Genomic DNA, 12,770 nt, shown 5'->3' with positions numbered 1-12,770 from the left:
GTTAATGGAATTAATTTGTGATTTATAGGGACAGACTTCACAAATAATAAAAGGGAAGAGTATGGTCCTGGTGTTCAAGGAAAAGAACATTCTTCTCATTTGGATCCTTCAGCTCCTCCGATGCCCTCAGCAATTGCAGTGCCACCATCCCCACCAGCGGCAGCCCTGGGAGCCACCTGCACTGCTGCCTTTCCCTCTGCTGCTTCCATCACTCCTGCCGGGGCTGCTTCCACTTCCTCTGTTCACCTTCCTGTTTCTGCTCCTCATGGCGCTGCACCGACAGCTACAGCTTCCTCTACACAGGAAGAAATGGTCAGTACAGTTAACTCAGGTGCCTATGTTGGGAAAAAGTTTCCAAACTTGTTTGTATATTGGATATTTTGAACTCAGAACATATTTTCCCATGGAGAAAAGAGTCTATGTGGTCTTTAGGCCAATCCACAGAAAATATTTAATACACAAAGTAGCTAAAACATGAATTTGTAATGAAAATAATACCTGAAACTTCTATTACAATAGTGATAATTAAACAAAAATGAAGAACTTATTAATTTTAAAGGAAATTAGTGGGTACTTTCAAGGGCTTAGGAGGCTAATGGCCTTTTTATATATTCTTATTTAACTACAGCTTCCCTTTTCCTGGATGCAGACATATTAACACTACTCTGTAGTGACTCCATCTTGGTTAGGTTTTAAGATTTCATTTATAATTGGAATGAAGATAGGAATTGTTTTTCCTAAAGTCACTAGCTGCTAATAGAGGAGTCCATAGAGGGGGAAGAGTACTGAATGAGGATGGCGTTATTTGTGGGAGAATTTACCTGAAGTTAAATTAATCAAGCTATTAATATGCATACTGTGGTTCTGACTTCTCGGCCTCCTGTCATTAAACCTGTATTCTTCAGTGTCTCTCAAGTGAAGGGCACAGGGATACAGGCCAAGCTTATCAGACTCACCTCTGCACGGCTTTTTTTTTTTAAAAAACCCTATGCCCTTAGAGAAATGCAAATCAAAACTACAATGAGATACCATCTCATACCGGTCAGAATGGCCATCATCAAAAAATCTAGAAACAATAAATGCTGGAGAGGGTGTGGAGAAAAGGGAACACTCTTGCACTGCTGGTGGGAGTGTGAATTGGTACAGCCACTATGGAGAACAGTATGGAGGTTCCTTAAAAAAACTACAAATAGAACTACCATATGACCCAGCAATCCCACTACTGGGCATATACCCTGAGAAAACCATAATTCAAAAAGGGTCATGTACCAAAATGTTCATTGCAGCTCTATTTACAATAGCCCAGAGATGGAAACAACCTAAGTGTCCATCATCGGATGAATGGATAAAGAAGATGTGGCACATATATACAATGGAATATTACGCATCCATAAAAAGAAACGAAATTGAGCTATTTGTAGTGAGGTGGATGGACCAAGAGTCTGTCATACTCTTGGTAAGTAAGTAAGTCAGACTTACTTACTTACTTGGTAAGTAAGTAAGTCAGACTTACTTACTTACTTGGTAAGTAAGTAAGAAAGAGAAAGACAAATACCATGTGCTAACACATATATATGGAATCTAAGGGAAAAAAAATGTCATGAAGAACCTAGGGGCAAGACGGGAATAAAGACACAGACCTACTAGAGAATGGACTTGAGGATATGGGGAGGGGGAAGGGTAAGCTGTGACAAAGTGAGGGACATATATACACTACCAAACGTAAAATAGATAGCTAGTGGGAAGCAGCCGCATAGCACAGGGAGATCAGCTCGGTGGTTTGTGACCACCTAGAGGGGTGGGATAGGGAGGGTGGGAGGGAGGGAGATGCAAGAGGGAAGAGATATGGGAACATATGTATATGTATAACTGATTCACTTTGTTATAAAGCAGAAACTAACAAAAAAAATAAAATAAAAAATAAAAATTTTCCATATAATAAACATTATGTTTAAAAAACAAAAACCTTATGCCCTTCTTCCCTACTCTGGCTTGGATCTGGCACAAAGGCATGTACAGTTCTATAAAGGTGCTGGGATGATTCAGATTTGCTTGTCTCCCTCTCCTCCCTGACCCTAACCACTTACATGAGAGGAAGGAAGATGGCAGAGTAGGTTTTAGGTCTTAATTAAGATTTACAGGGGCTTCCCTGGAGGTCCAGTGGTTAAGAATCCGCCTTCCAATGCAGGGGACATGGGTTCGATCCCTGGCCAGGGAACTAAGATACCACATGCCATGGGGCAATTAAGCCTGCACGCCACAACTGCGGAGCCCACACGCCTCAACTAGAGAGAAGCCTATGTGCCTCAATGAAGATCCCGTGTGCCGCAACTAAGACCCAACGCAGCCAAAAAAAAAGAGTTACACAGGCCATTAGAAAGTGCTGTAGAGCTAGGCAGCTCTCTGCAGCCAAGGGGCGCATGAGTCAGCCAGACAGTTGGTCATCTGAAGTATTCCAGCCTTTTGCTTTTCTTTTTTTTTAAATTTAGTTTTGTCTCGTTGGGTCTTTGTTGCTGTGCGCGGGCTTTCTCTAGTTGTGAGCAGGGGCTACTCTTCATTGCGGTGTGCGGGCTTCTCATTGCGGTGGCTTCTCTTGTTGCGGAGCATGGGCTCTAGGCGCGCGGGCTTCAGTAGTTGTGGCACGTGGGCTCAGTAGTTGTGGCGCACAGGCTTAGTTGCTCCACGGCATGTGGGATCTTCCCGGACTAGGGCTCGAACCCATGTCCCCTGCATTGGCAGATGGATTCTTAACCACTGCACCACCAGGGAAGTCCCTTGAATTTCTGCCTTTTGGAAGCTACTAACTTTGGGGAAAAATATGTTGAGATCTGCTATTTTGCATTTCTTAAATATGACTTAAGAGAAATTTGAATGTGTGGGGGAGTTTTGATTTAGAAATAAGACACTAAAATTCAACCCTGACATGCGTTCAAGCTGTGTTTATTTTTCATGATTACACATTTCGAAGTGTGATCCTATACTGATGATCTCATTTAAATAAACACAGTGAGTATTTATTTCTGGTTTGTCATTCATGCTGCATATCCAGATAACACATAGAGCTAGATTTTTCAAAATTCCCTTCTTAAAATATGACTGCACCACTTGTACATCTGGGTTTGTATCTGAATCTGAACATGCATAACGAGAACCAAATGAATGAGTGTACTTACCACCCTTTTTATTTTTTGAAACAATTTGGTCACCTGAGATAATTTTGAAGTCTTTGAAACCTGAAAAACACAATATTATATAGACAGCCCTTCTTCCCCCACCCCTCCAGCTACATCTTGCTCCTTCAAAACAGACACCCATTCAATTTCATTCACATAAGTACAGCATTTAGGGTTAGAGAGAAAGGAGAATCACAAGTAAATCAATCTGTAAGTGCCATGCTAGTTTTCTTCCTTTCTTATTTAATTAAAATACTCAGATTTACCTCAAATATGTCTTCTTGTTTTTAAAAAGAACCATATTGACAAAAGCAAAAACAAATACATTACTTGGATTACTTACCTTACATGAAAGCATTATTGTTGGGGACAGGAAAAGAGAGATTTGTGATCCAGGCCTGGCTATCTTTCTCTTCATTTGAATCACAGAGGATTCCTATGAACATTCAAAACTTTTTCTAGTCTTCTTCAGTAATTTCCAGTACCTAAAAGGAGGTGTGTGTAGAAAGTAAACTGCAGAGAATCAGGAGACAAATAACTGGAGAAGGGAGGATTACCATTCTAGTGAAAGAATATTTTCATCTGTGAAATTATTTCCTTTCTGCAGACATCAGTATGTTAAATATCAGAATTTCATGGTGGAAAATATTTTCAAAAAACATGTGCTCGCTTCGGCAGCACGTTTACTGAAAAAATATATATATTAGGCAGTTATACAAGCAAATGTACTATTGCAGTTCACAAAGTTGAACAACAGATGGCACTTCAGTTTTTCTAACTCCATTTGAAATAATCGAGGGGTTTTAATTGGATTTTTAAGCTATTCAGTAAAGTTTCTCTTCTAACTTTGCTCTTCATCTGAACAGAAAGTGAAAGGCTAGCATTAGTCAGTTGGGCCTGCTCTCCCTGTTTCATACATGAGGAAATTGAGGCTTAGGGAGAGTAACTTGCCAGTGGACACAATTACTAATGCAATTGTAATTCAGACTTTGACAGTCTGGCTTCAGAGCCCTGTACTCAACCAATAATCTGCATTGTTTCCATGTCAGATATTAAGATACAAATATTGGGGCTTTTTAAATATGTCATTTCCCTTTTTCTTATTCCTTTTGATTTTTGCCCCACTAATGTAATTAGTTGATCATGAAAAAAAAAAAATGAGTACATGTACTACTCTTGACGTAAATGTAATCTTTCTGGTGTATTGTCCAGCGGTAAGCAACAAAAACTGTAAAACCTGACATTACCTTTTGATATGATCATCTCGCTTTTTGCAATACATTCTACAAATAACTTTCAAAGGAAAAGGAAAATCCAGGAATTCCTTGGTGGTCCAGTGGTTAGGGCTCTGTGCTTTCACTGCTGAGGGCCTGGGTTCCACCCCTGGTCAGGGAAGTAAGATCCCACAAGCTGCGTGGTACAGCCAAAAAAAAAAAAAAAAGAAAAATCCTTTTTTTTTTTTTTTAATTACAAAAGTTTGCTATATATAATAGGAAAAGAACTGGGACAGTTAAACTGCAGTTTGTTGATATAAAAACCTCTCATTAAAAATGGTAGCTTGTCTCATGTATAAAATAGATAATAAGAACCTGCTGTATAAAAATAAAATTCAAAAAAAATGATAGCTGGTCTCTATTCATGAAAAAAAGTATATTAACAATGCCATAAGAAAAAGGGGAGGACACAAAAGCATATGAGTAATGATGATTTATCCATAAGGGTCAGAAGTTCATAAAACAGATTAGCGGTTCAAGAATTAGGGATTGTTTGGGAAGGGAGATGGGTATGACTCTAAAGAAAGGACAGCACAAGGGAGAGCTTTGTGGTGATGGAATAGTTCTGTATCTTGATTGCAGTGATAGTTACAGGAATCTACACATGTGATAAAGTGACATAGATCTATACCCAGGCATCATTCCAACATCAGCTTCCTGGTTTTGACATTGTAATTACATAAGATATAATCATTGCAGGAAACTGGGTGAAGAATACACAGGACCTCTCTATGCTCTCTTTGCAACTTCCTATGAATCTATAATTATTTCAGAATAAAGTTTTAGAAGTTCCTAAAATCCTATAAAATAGTTGGCATACCAAGGTTAAAGGGGTGTTTGGGGTGCTTGGTTTTATGTTTTGCTTTTTGCCTTATTGTTTAAAAATTTTTCCCCATGTTAGAGTTGGTTGCATAGACAATTATTTTAAGTGCCTGTGTATTTTCTCTATAAGTTATAGAAGCAAAAGTACCATAAATTTTGCCATGGATTTTCTACCAACTGAATATTTTTTTGTTTTTTAGTATGGGCCCAGGGTTGTGACATCAGCACAACAGAAAGCTGGAAGAACAATCACAGCCCGGATCACAGGGAAATGTGATTTTGCTTCAAAAAATAGAATCAGTAGCAGTTTAGCTATAATGGGAGTTTCTCCTCCCATGAGCTCCGTCGTTGTGGAAAAACATCATCCGGTCACAGTGGTGAGTCTGCATTTGATAACTTCTTGTCAAAAAATTCTTCTTCCTGAGAGTTGATAGACTAATAAACACTTAAATGACATGTTGAGGAGAAGATCAAAATCCATGATGACTGGTACTTATTCTACCTTTACTATTACAGTCTTTATATACTTATAATTATCACACCTGCTTTAAATCTACCTTTCCTATTTTAGGAAATTAATTTCAGAAACATTGTTTCTTCTCAATAGTATAAAAATTATCAAATACAATTAATCCAGTGTATTGATGGCCAAAAGGGTAAAGTATATAAATGATTTCTCATTAATTAAAAAAAAATGACAAAAACTGTTTACTCATTAAGTGCTGTCCATGTAGCAGATTTTTTACTCTAAGAAACACCTACTTTTATGGTTTTTAAGTTTTCCTCCTTTTTTTTATTTTTTGAAGTCTTATTTTCAAATATAATTGTCAACGTATTTCTAATTTGGAAAAAAATCAGGTTGCAATAAATTCACGTGATATAAAGTACATGGAATTTAAGCCAAAAAAAAAACCCCTGAGTTAGTGCCTCAGTTTCACTACTTACTGCCTTTGTGATCGTATACAAATCAAGTAAATATTTGAGCCTCCATTTTTTCACGTGTAAAACGGGAGCAATAAGAGTACTTAGCTCCTAGAGTTATTGTCAGGATTCAGGATTAAATAAGATAACATGAAAATTAAATGAGCTGTATAAAGGCACTTTGTAAATTGTAAAGCCATAAGCAAATTTAACTTAATAAAAGTTACTAGAGGGCGTCCCTGGTGGCGCAGTGGTTGAGAGTCCGCCTGCCAATGCAGGGGACACGGGTTCGTGCCCCTGTCCGGGAAGATCCCACATGCCGCGGAGCGGCTGGGCCCGTGAGCCATGGCCGCTGAGCCTGTGCGTCCGGAGCCTGTGCTCCGCAACGGGAGAGGCCACAACAGTGAGAGGCCCGCGTACTGCAAAAACAACAACAAAAAAGTTACTAGAGAAGGATACATGGGATATCTCTGTGTTACTTCTTACAATCGCATATGAATCAACAATTGTCTCAAAAAGTTTAATTTCTAAAAGTTACAAGAACACATCCCTAAAGAGAAACAACGATTGATTTTAAAGAAGAATGTCCTCTATATAAATTCTGAGTGTTAAGCAACATTCCTGTCTGCTTAATATGTCAAAAAGATAAAAGGAATGATTTTAAATCCTTTTCCTTCTGAACACTAGATTGTTACTAGATGATTAAGTCAAAAGAAGCTGGATTGATTGTTTAAATTTAGCTTCAGGTAAAGTGTGACCACAGTGAAGTGGCAGACTGAGATGGAGGTACCAAGTCCAAACTGAACACATCGAGGGTAGAGGATCATCTTAGCCTTCATAGGTTGGACAGCCTCTGAAAGTCCTTAGATGACTTCTCCCCGTATTTTTGAAAATGTGAGATTAGGTATCAAAGATGAGAAGAAATGAACTCATTTCTATTTTTATCAGCACATATGATGTTTATAAAGGGATAGGGGGAGAGAGACTGTCCGTTCATAAGGTAAGGAAGATATAAAGACAGCACATGTGTTTATTTTTAATTCAGACAACCTGTTTTTTTGTATTGATTGGAATGATATTTTACAGAATAAAAACCAAGGAACTAAAGACTTACAACCCCTGTTTCTGATATTTATCTCTCAAACTGCCCTTCGTTTATTTAGTATGTTCAGTTACTCTTCAGTAATTGGGCACGAATTCAATAGCCATAAACTGCTTCCATTGCTACCTACTTTGGATTGTGTAGCAGGCACAGTGGCAGTCCTCTGTGCTATTTTTATTTTTCATTTTATCCCAGGATCCTAAGAACTAGAACTACTAGAGACAATTACTAATAAACCATTCATCAGATTTCTGACACTTGAGCTCCATCTGCTGGATAATTGCTTGCTCCTAGTGCTACTTCATCCTGTGCCATGTTTTGTAGATCATGATGCCAGTGGTACCATGAATCTGTTTCTACAGGTTCTCTTGCCCATCATCCCTAAGGAGAAATAGCTCTTTTGTCAGGGTCAGGTTAGGTGGTTAGCAACTGAAATTTCATCTTAGTTGCAAGAATCTCTCCCATTTGTAATGGTTATTCAGTTATTTACGTACGAAGAAACATTTATATAAAACACTCTAAGAAAAGAGGTTATTTCTCCTTTTCTTTAAAGAGAAAATCTTATTAAAGCAGAATCTGACATGAGGATCTTTGTTTAAAGAGATTTCATTCATTTTTTTTTAAGCAAAAGCTGTATCGTAGAGCTTTTGAAATACACAGTGAATGTTTTGATATAATATATATAATTTTACTTCAAGTATTTTAAAGATGACTTTTCTAAGTGGAAGACCCTAATAGGAATCTACATGTACTAATGTTTGTTGGGTTACGTTATAGACAATGAAATGATATTTAGTATGTATAATTTTATGGAATTGTTGAAGCCTATTTTTGCCTTTTCAGCAAACCATTCCGCAAGCTACTGCAGCAAAATATCCCCGGACCATTCACCCTGAAAGTAGTACCTCAGCTTCCAGATCTCTCGGAACCAGATCAACTCACACCCAGTCTCTCACAAGCATTCAGTCCATAAAAGTGGTTGACTAAAATGAATATGTTCCTAGTGAGGTTGTTGAATTCTTCTGGCTTTACTAAGAATTAGAAATTTTTAGTTTTTAAAATTTCATATTCTTAGAACATCATGGATACATCATATTAATTTCCTCAAAATTACAAGAGACTTTTTCAAGCGGTACCATCCTTTGTAACTATATGTAGGATTATTTTAATGTGATTTTTTATTTAAGCAATTAAGTAAAACTTTTTTAAATTAAAAAAGAAACTAAAAAAAAAAGAAACTAGCCTTAATTTTTTTAATAGGTTCAACCTGTGACCGATTATATCATCAAAGTATATAAATCCTGTTTTTGCAGTGTTATTTCCAAAAGGCTAAATCATTTGCAATGTTACCAAGTAAACTTTGAGAGAGAACTTTACTAAAAAAATTATTTAAACTAATAGAAACTAAGGTATTTTTATTTGAAAATTAAAAAAATAAAAGCCCAGAGTAATATCACAAAGTTTTTTTGTGACTTTAATATATTAGTCCTCATTTTTGGGGGGCTCTAACAATTAAAAATAGGGGGGGAAATAGCAATACCTATGAATAGTTTTTAATGTTAAAAGGGAAGAAATATTTTACTAGCACAATAACAGAGTTACAGAAACATCAGAAAGAAATTTCCTACTGGGACTTCCCTGGCGGTCCAGTGGTGGCTCTAGAAGCCACCACAATGAGAAGCCCGCACACCACAACGAAGAGAACAGCCCTTGCTCGCCGCAACTAGAGAGAGCCTGTGCGCAGCAACGAAGACCCAATGCAGCCAAAAATAAATAAATAAAATAAATTTAAATCACAGATCAATAGGTTTTTTTAAAAAAAAAGATTATTGTAAGCATCTTTTAAAGCTTTATCTAAACTCTAAAAATTGTATATTGTCTACAGCACCAAGTAATTAGTGTTAGCCTAATTCAACTTAACTTCTTCCAATGCAGGGGGTGTGGGTTCAATCCCTGGTTGGGAAGCTAAGATCCCACATGCCTCGTGGCCAAAAAACCAAAACAGAAAACAGAAGCAATATTGTAACAAATTCAATAGAGAAAGACCTTAAGAATGGTTCACATCAAAAAAAATCTTTAAAAAACAAAAGAAATTTCCTGTTAGGATGATCCTATTTCAAATGTTCTTTCTTACCTTTTTGAAACTCTATAGCATTGAACCTTTTTTTGCTCTGAACATCCAAACATTGTCCTGTGATGGTACAGCCCTGGACAATTCAGCAATTCAGGCCTTCCAGGCCTGGCAGACACTTTTTAATGCCTGGCCAATAGGAAGAAACCATCTGGGCAAACAGATTTAGGAGAACAAGACCAGGCTTCTAATGCTTTTATTGCTGGCTGACTGTGTTATCTAGGGCCAGACACTTAAATTAATCTCAGGGTCCTCATCTGTGAGATAATGAGATCTACCTACCCTACCTATTTTCCAAAGTACTTATGGCTCACATAAAAGTGAGTGGATTCTGAGGAACTTGTGAACAGCCTCAGTTTCCGTATCTTTAACAGAAGTGGATGGTTTCAGCCTCTTTCAGTCTGAACATGACCTAGCCCTGTGCTCTAACTTTACTATTGGAAATAGTTTTTCTTATTGCCTCATGTTGTAATAGGACATGAGAGGATAAATGTGAGACTGGCAAATATCCCATTTTCTAAAGGACACACCAAGGCTTTTTTGAACTATAAAAGTATCTGGCTGTGTCCTAAAGAGTATTAGATCCTTCTTATGCAGTGCTTCTTTTGGATTGTGGCCAGCTACCACTGGTGGCAAATAGCTCTTCTTGGGTTTCAATAAGCACAAATCAACAGCACTTCATCTCCTGCTGCCTGTACCACGGGCATGCTCCTCCCCAGAGCTTCCCTGTCCACTCAGAGAGTTGAGATACCGGCAGGCTCCACTCATATGCAGCCTGGAATTAACATCCCATTGGGGTAAACAGATCAATTCTTACTTTCTCCCCATATGAATTGTCCTGAATTAGTCCATTCTTGAGGTCAAATAATCAGTTGTTCCTGATACCAAGTGTTGGCCAATTTGGTAAATCACGCTGGTCTTGGCTCTCCCTTCCCCATCTCACTTCCTTTTTCCTTCACTCCTGCTTCCTTGGATCTACACTCCTGAAAAAAGCAGTTGCTCATAAACTGTGGTCTTGGGCTCTGCTTTTTAAGGAACTTATATGACAACAGGGAATGGTTTTCAGTAAGCAGCTTCCCTGGTGGCGCAGGGGTTAAGAGTCCACCTGCCAATGCAGGGGACACGGGTTCAAGCCCTGGTGTGGGAAGATCCCACATGCCACGGAGCAACTAAGCCTGTGCGCCACAACTACTGAGCCTGGGCTCTAGAAGCCACCACAATGAGAGGCCCGCACACCACAACGAAGAGAACAGCCCCCACTCGCCGCAACTAGAGAGAGCCCATGCATAGCAACGAAGACCCAATGCAGCCAAAAATAAATAAAATAAATTTAAATCACAGATCAATAGGTTTTTTTTAAAAAAAGAATATTGTAAGCATCTTTTAAAGCTTTATCTAAACTCTAGAAATTGTATATTGTCTATAGCACCAAGTAATCAGTGTTAGCCTAATTCAACTTAAATTCAACAATTAAAACAGTTAAACAGTAAGAGTATGTATTCATATTTGTTTATTATTGCATAAAGAGGTTACCCAGATTTTGAAGCAAGGTCAGTGGAAACTGGTCATACTGAAGAACAGGTGGGGACAATGCTTTTCACTAAATACCTTTCTAAAAACTTTTTATAATCATGTGAACATATTACCTGTTTTAAAATTAAGCTTACCATTTACAATCAGCATGAGATGAAGATGCAGAACTATAAATTCATGATATAATAAATGGACTGAAATTGCTCGTGATTTTATTTCTGGGCTTATAGACTTAGAGTCAGAATTTGATAATGGAGAGCCTTAAATTATAATGAACAGGTGCACATAAGCTGATAGAAATTGATACTTGATTTCATATTTCAGAACTTTCTCAGATTACAAAAATAATGTGTGGTTAATATTTTAAGAAATATTGGAAAGTACCAAAAGTACAAAGATAATGAAAATCACCTGTAATTACATCACCAAGAGATTAAAAAACATTGGTGCATACACCTCTGGTCTTTTCTTAAGTGATATATTACACATAGGTGTTATTTAAAGCCAACAGTAACTGAATTTCCAAAGCAAGTTTCTCTTATGAAACAAATAACGGTTAATGATTTAAATGCTATGGATATGAGGTTAGGCATTTCATAGACATTCTCCCTTCATCATCACCTCAATATTATAGAAGAGATAGACCTCTTTCCCCCATCCTATAGAGAAGGAAACTAAAGATCTGAGAACTTGAATGTTAGCATGCCCAAAGGCTCACAGCTAATAAACGGCAAAACCATGATTCAAAACCATGTCTGTCTATTCTTAAAACCCTGGGTTTTTTCATTTACCATAATGTTCCCACCATCATAATTTTTTAAAACATGATATACAAAATCCTAGGTTATTCTATCACTAGATATGTTATCACATATTATGTTGCATCAAATGACAGAAATGGGAAAAATCATATACAACTTGCCTTAAGCAAAACCCAAAAAATTGACTTTTCAGTGGTTGGAAAGTGTAATACCATTTTTTCATCTGTTAGAGAATCCTGTCACTGCCATCTTCACGGTTGAAAAGAAAATCAATACTACTGCTGGAAGAACTTTACGCCATTTGAAGAACTGAATTTAAGAGGGCTGAATACTGAATGGAAAATCATTTAAATACAATTTCTTTAGGCATTTATGAAACTGCACATTTCTTGGGCCTTGAGTCAGTTTCACTTTTAAATTGACCAATCTTTTCTGGAAAAAATGATAACAAGATTAATAGCTAATATTTATTAAGCACTTGGCTACATGTCAGGCACTATGAATCCCACAACAGCCCTCTGACACAGACACTTTTCTAGTTAAAAACTGAGAATGCCGGCAGAGTGATTTCTGTACAGAACTTGCTCGAAATCATAGCCCCTTATTTGTTGGAGTTCAGCTATAAGCTCACACAGTCTCACTCCGGAGTACATGCCCTCACCCACTGCAGTGGACTGCCTCTCAGTCTTCCCTGGGAGTTCTTGTGGACACTATTTCATAGAAGTGAATAAGTTCAAAATTGAGGGAACAAACCCAGAGCTAGGAGGATAATGTCATGGAAGGTGGGCATAATCCATGCACACTATTCCTCGTACCAACCACTGCTTGAAACTGAATATTGGATCCGTGATGTGATGTGCATTTATGTTCTCAGTTTCAGGTAAAACTGCACCAGCGAAAATAATGGTGATAAGTTTTCAAAGCATCTTCCCTGACAGTATGGTCTTTGGCAGAGTGATTTTTAGCAGTAATCCCAGCTGGCAAAATAATTGCCTGTCTGCTCTTTTCTCTCAGTGTAGAAGTAATTTTTTCAAACATACTAACTCGCAGAGT

The 12,770-nt window shown here is 37.6% G+C and overlaps 1 protein-coding gene across 5 annotated transcripts in view; it reads left to right on the top strand.

Annotated features, from left to right (window-relative positions):
- Window positions 1–12,027, top strand: part of POC5 (POC5 centriolar protein) — a 36,966-nt gene extending 24,939 nt beyond the window's left edge. For 2 of the 5 annotated variants that reach the window (XM_030846055.3, XM_060295904.2), the window contains 3 exons: window positions 29–312; window positions 5,470–5,646; window positions 8,136–12,026. In XM_030846055.3, the coding sequence (XP_030701915.1) occupies window positions 29–312; window positions 5,470–5,646; window positions 8,136–8,279 (605 nt within the window). In that variant the 3' untranslated portion in view covers window positions 8,280–12,026. Of the gene's footprint in view, window positions 1–28; window positions 313–5,469; window positions 5,647–8,135 lie in introns of all 5 variants that reach the window. The other 3 variants (XM_060295902.2, XM_030846044.3, XM_060295901.2) reach the window with 3 other exon arrangements.
- The last annotated feature ends 743 nt before the right edge of the window (window positions 12,028–12,770 follow it).

Source organism: Globicephala melas, chromosome 3, assembly GCF_963455315.2.
Source record: "Globicephala melas chromosome 3, mGloMel1.2, whole genome shotgun sequence".
Classification (NCBI taxonomy): Eukaryota; Metazoa; Chordata; class Mammalia; order Artiodactyla; family Delphinidae; genus Globicephala; species Globicephala melas.
This window is presented reverse-complemented; position numbering and strand designations above follow the sequence as displayed.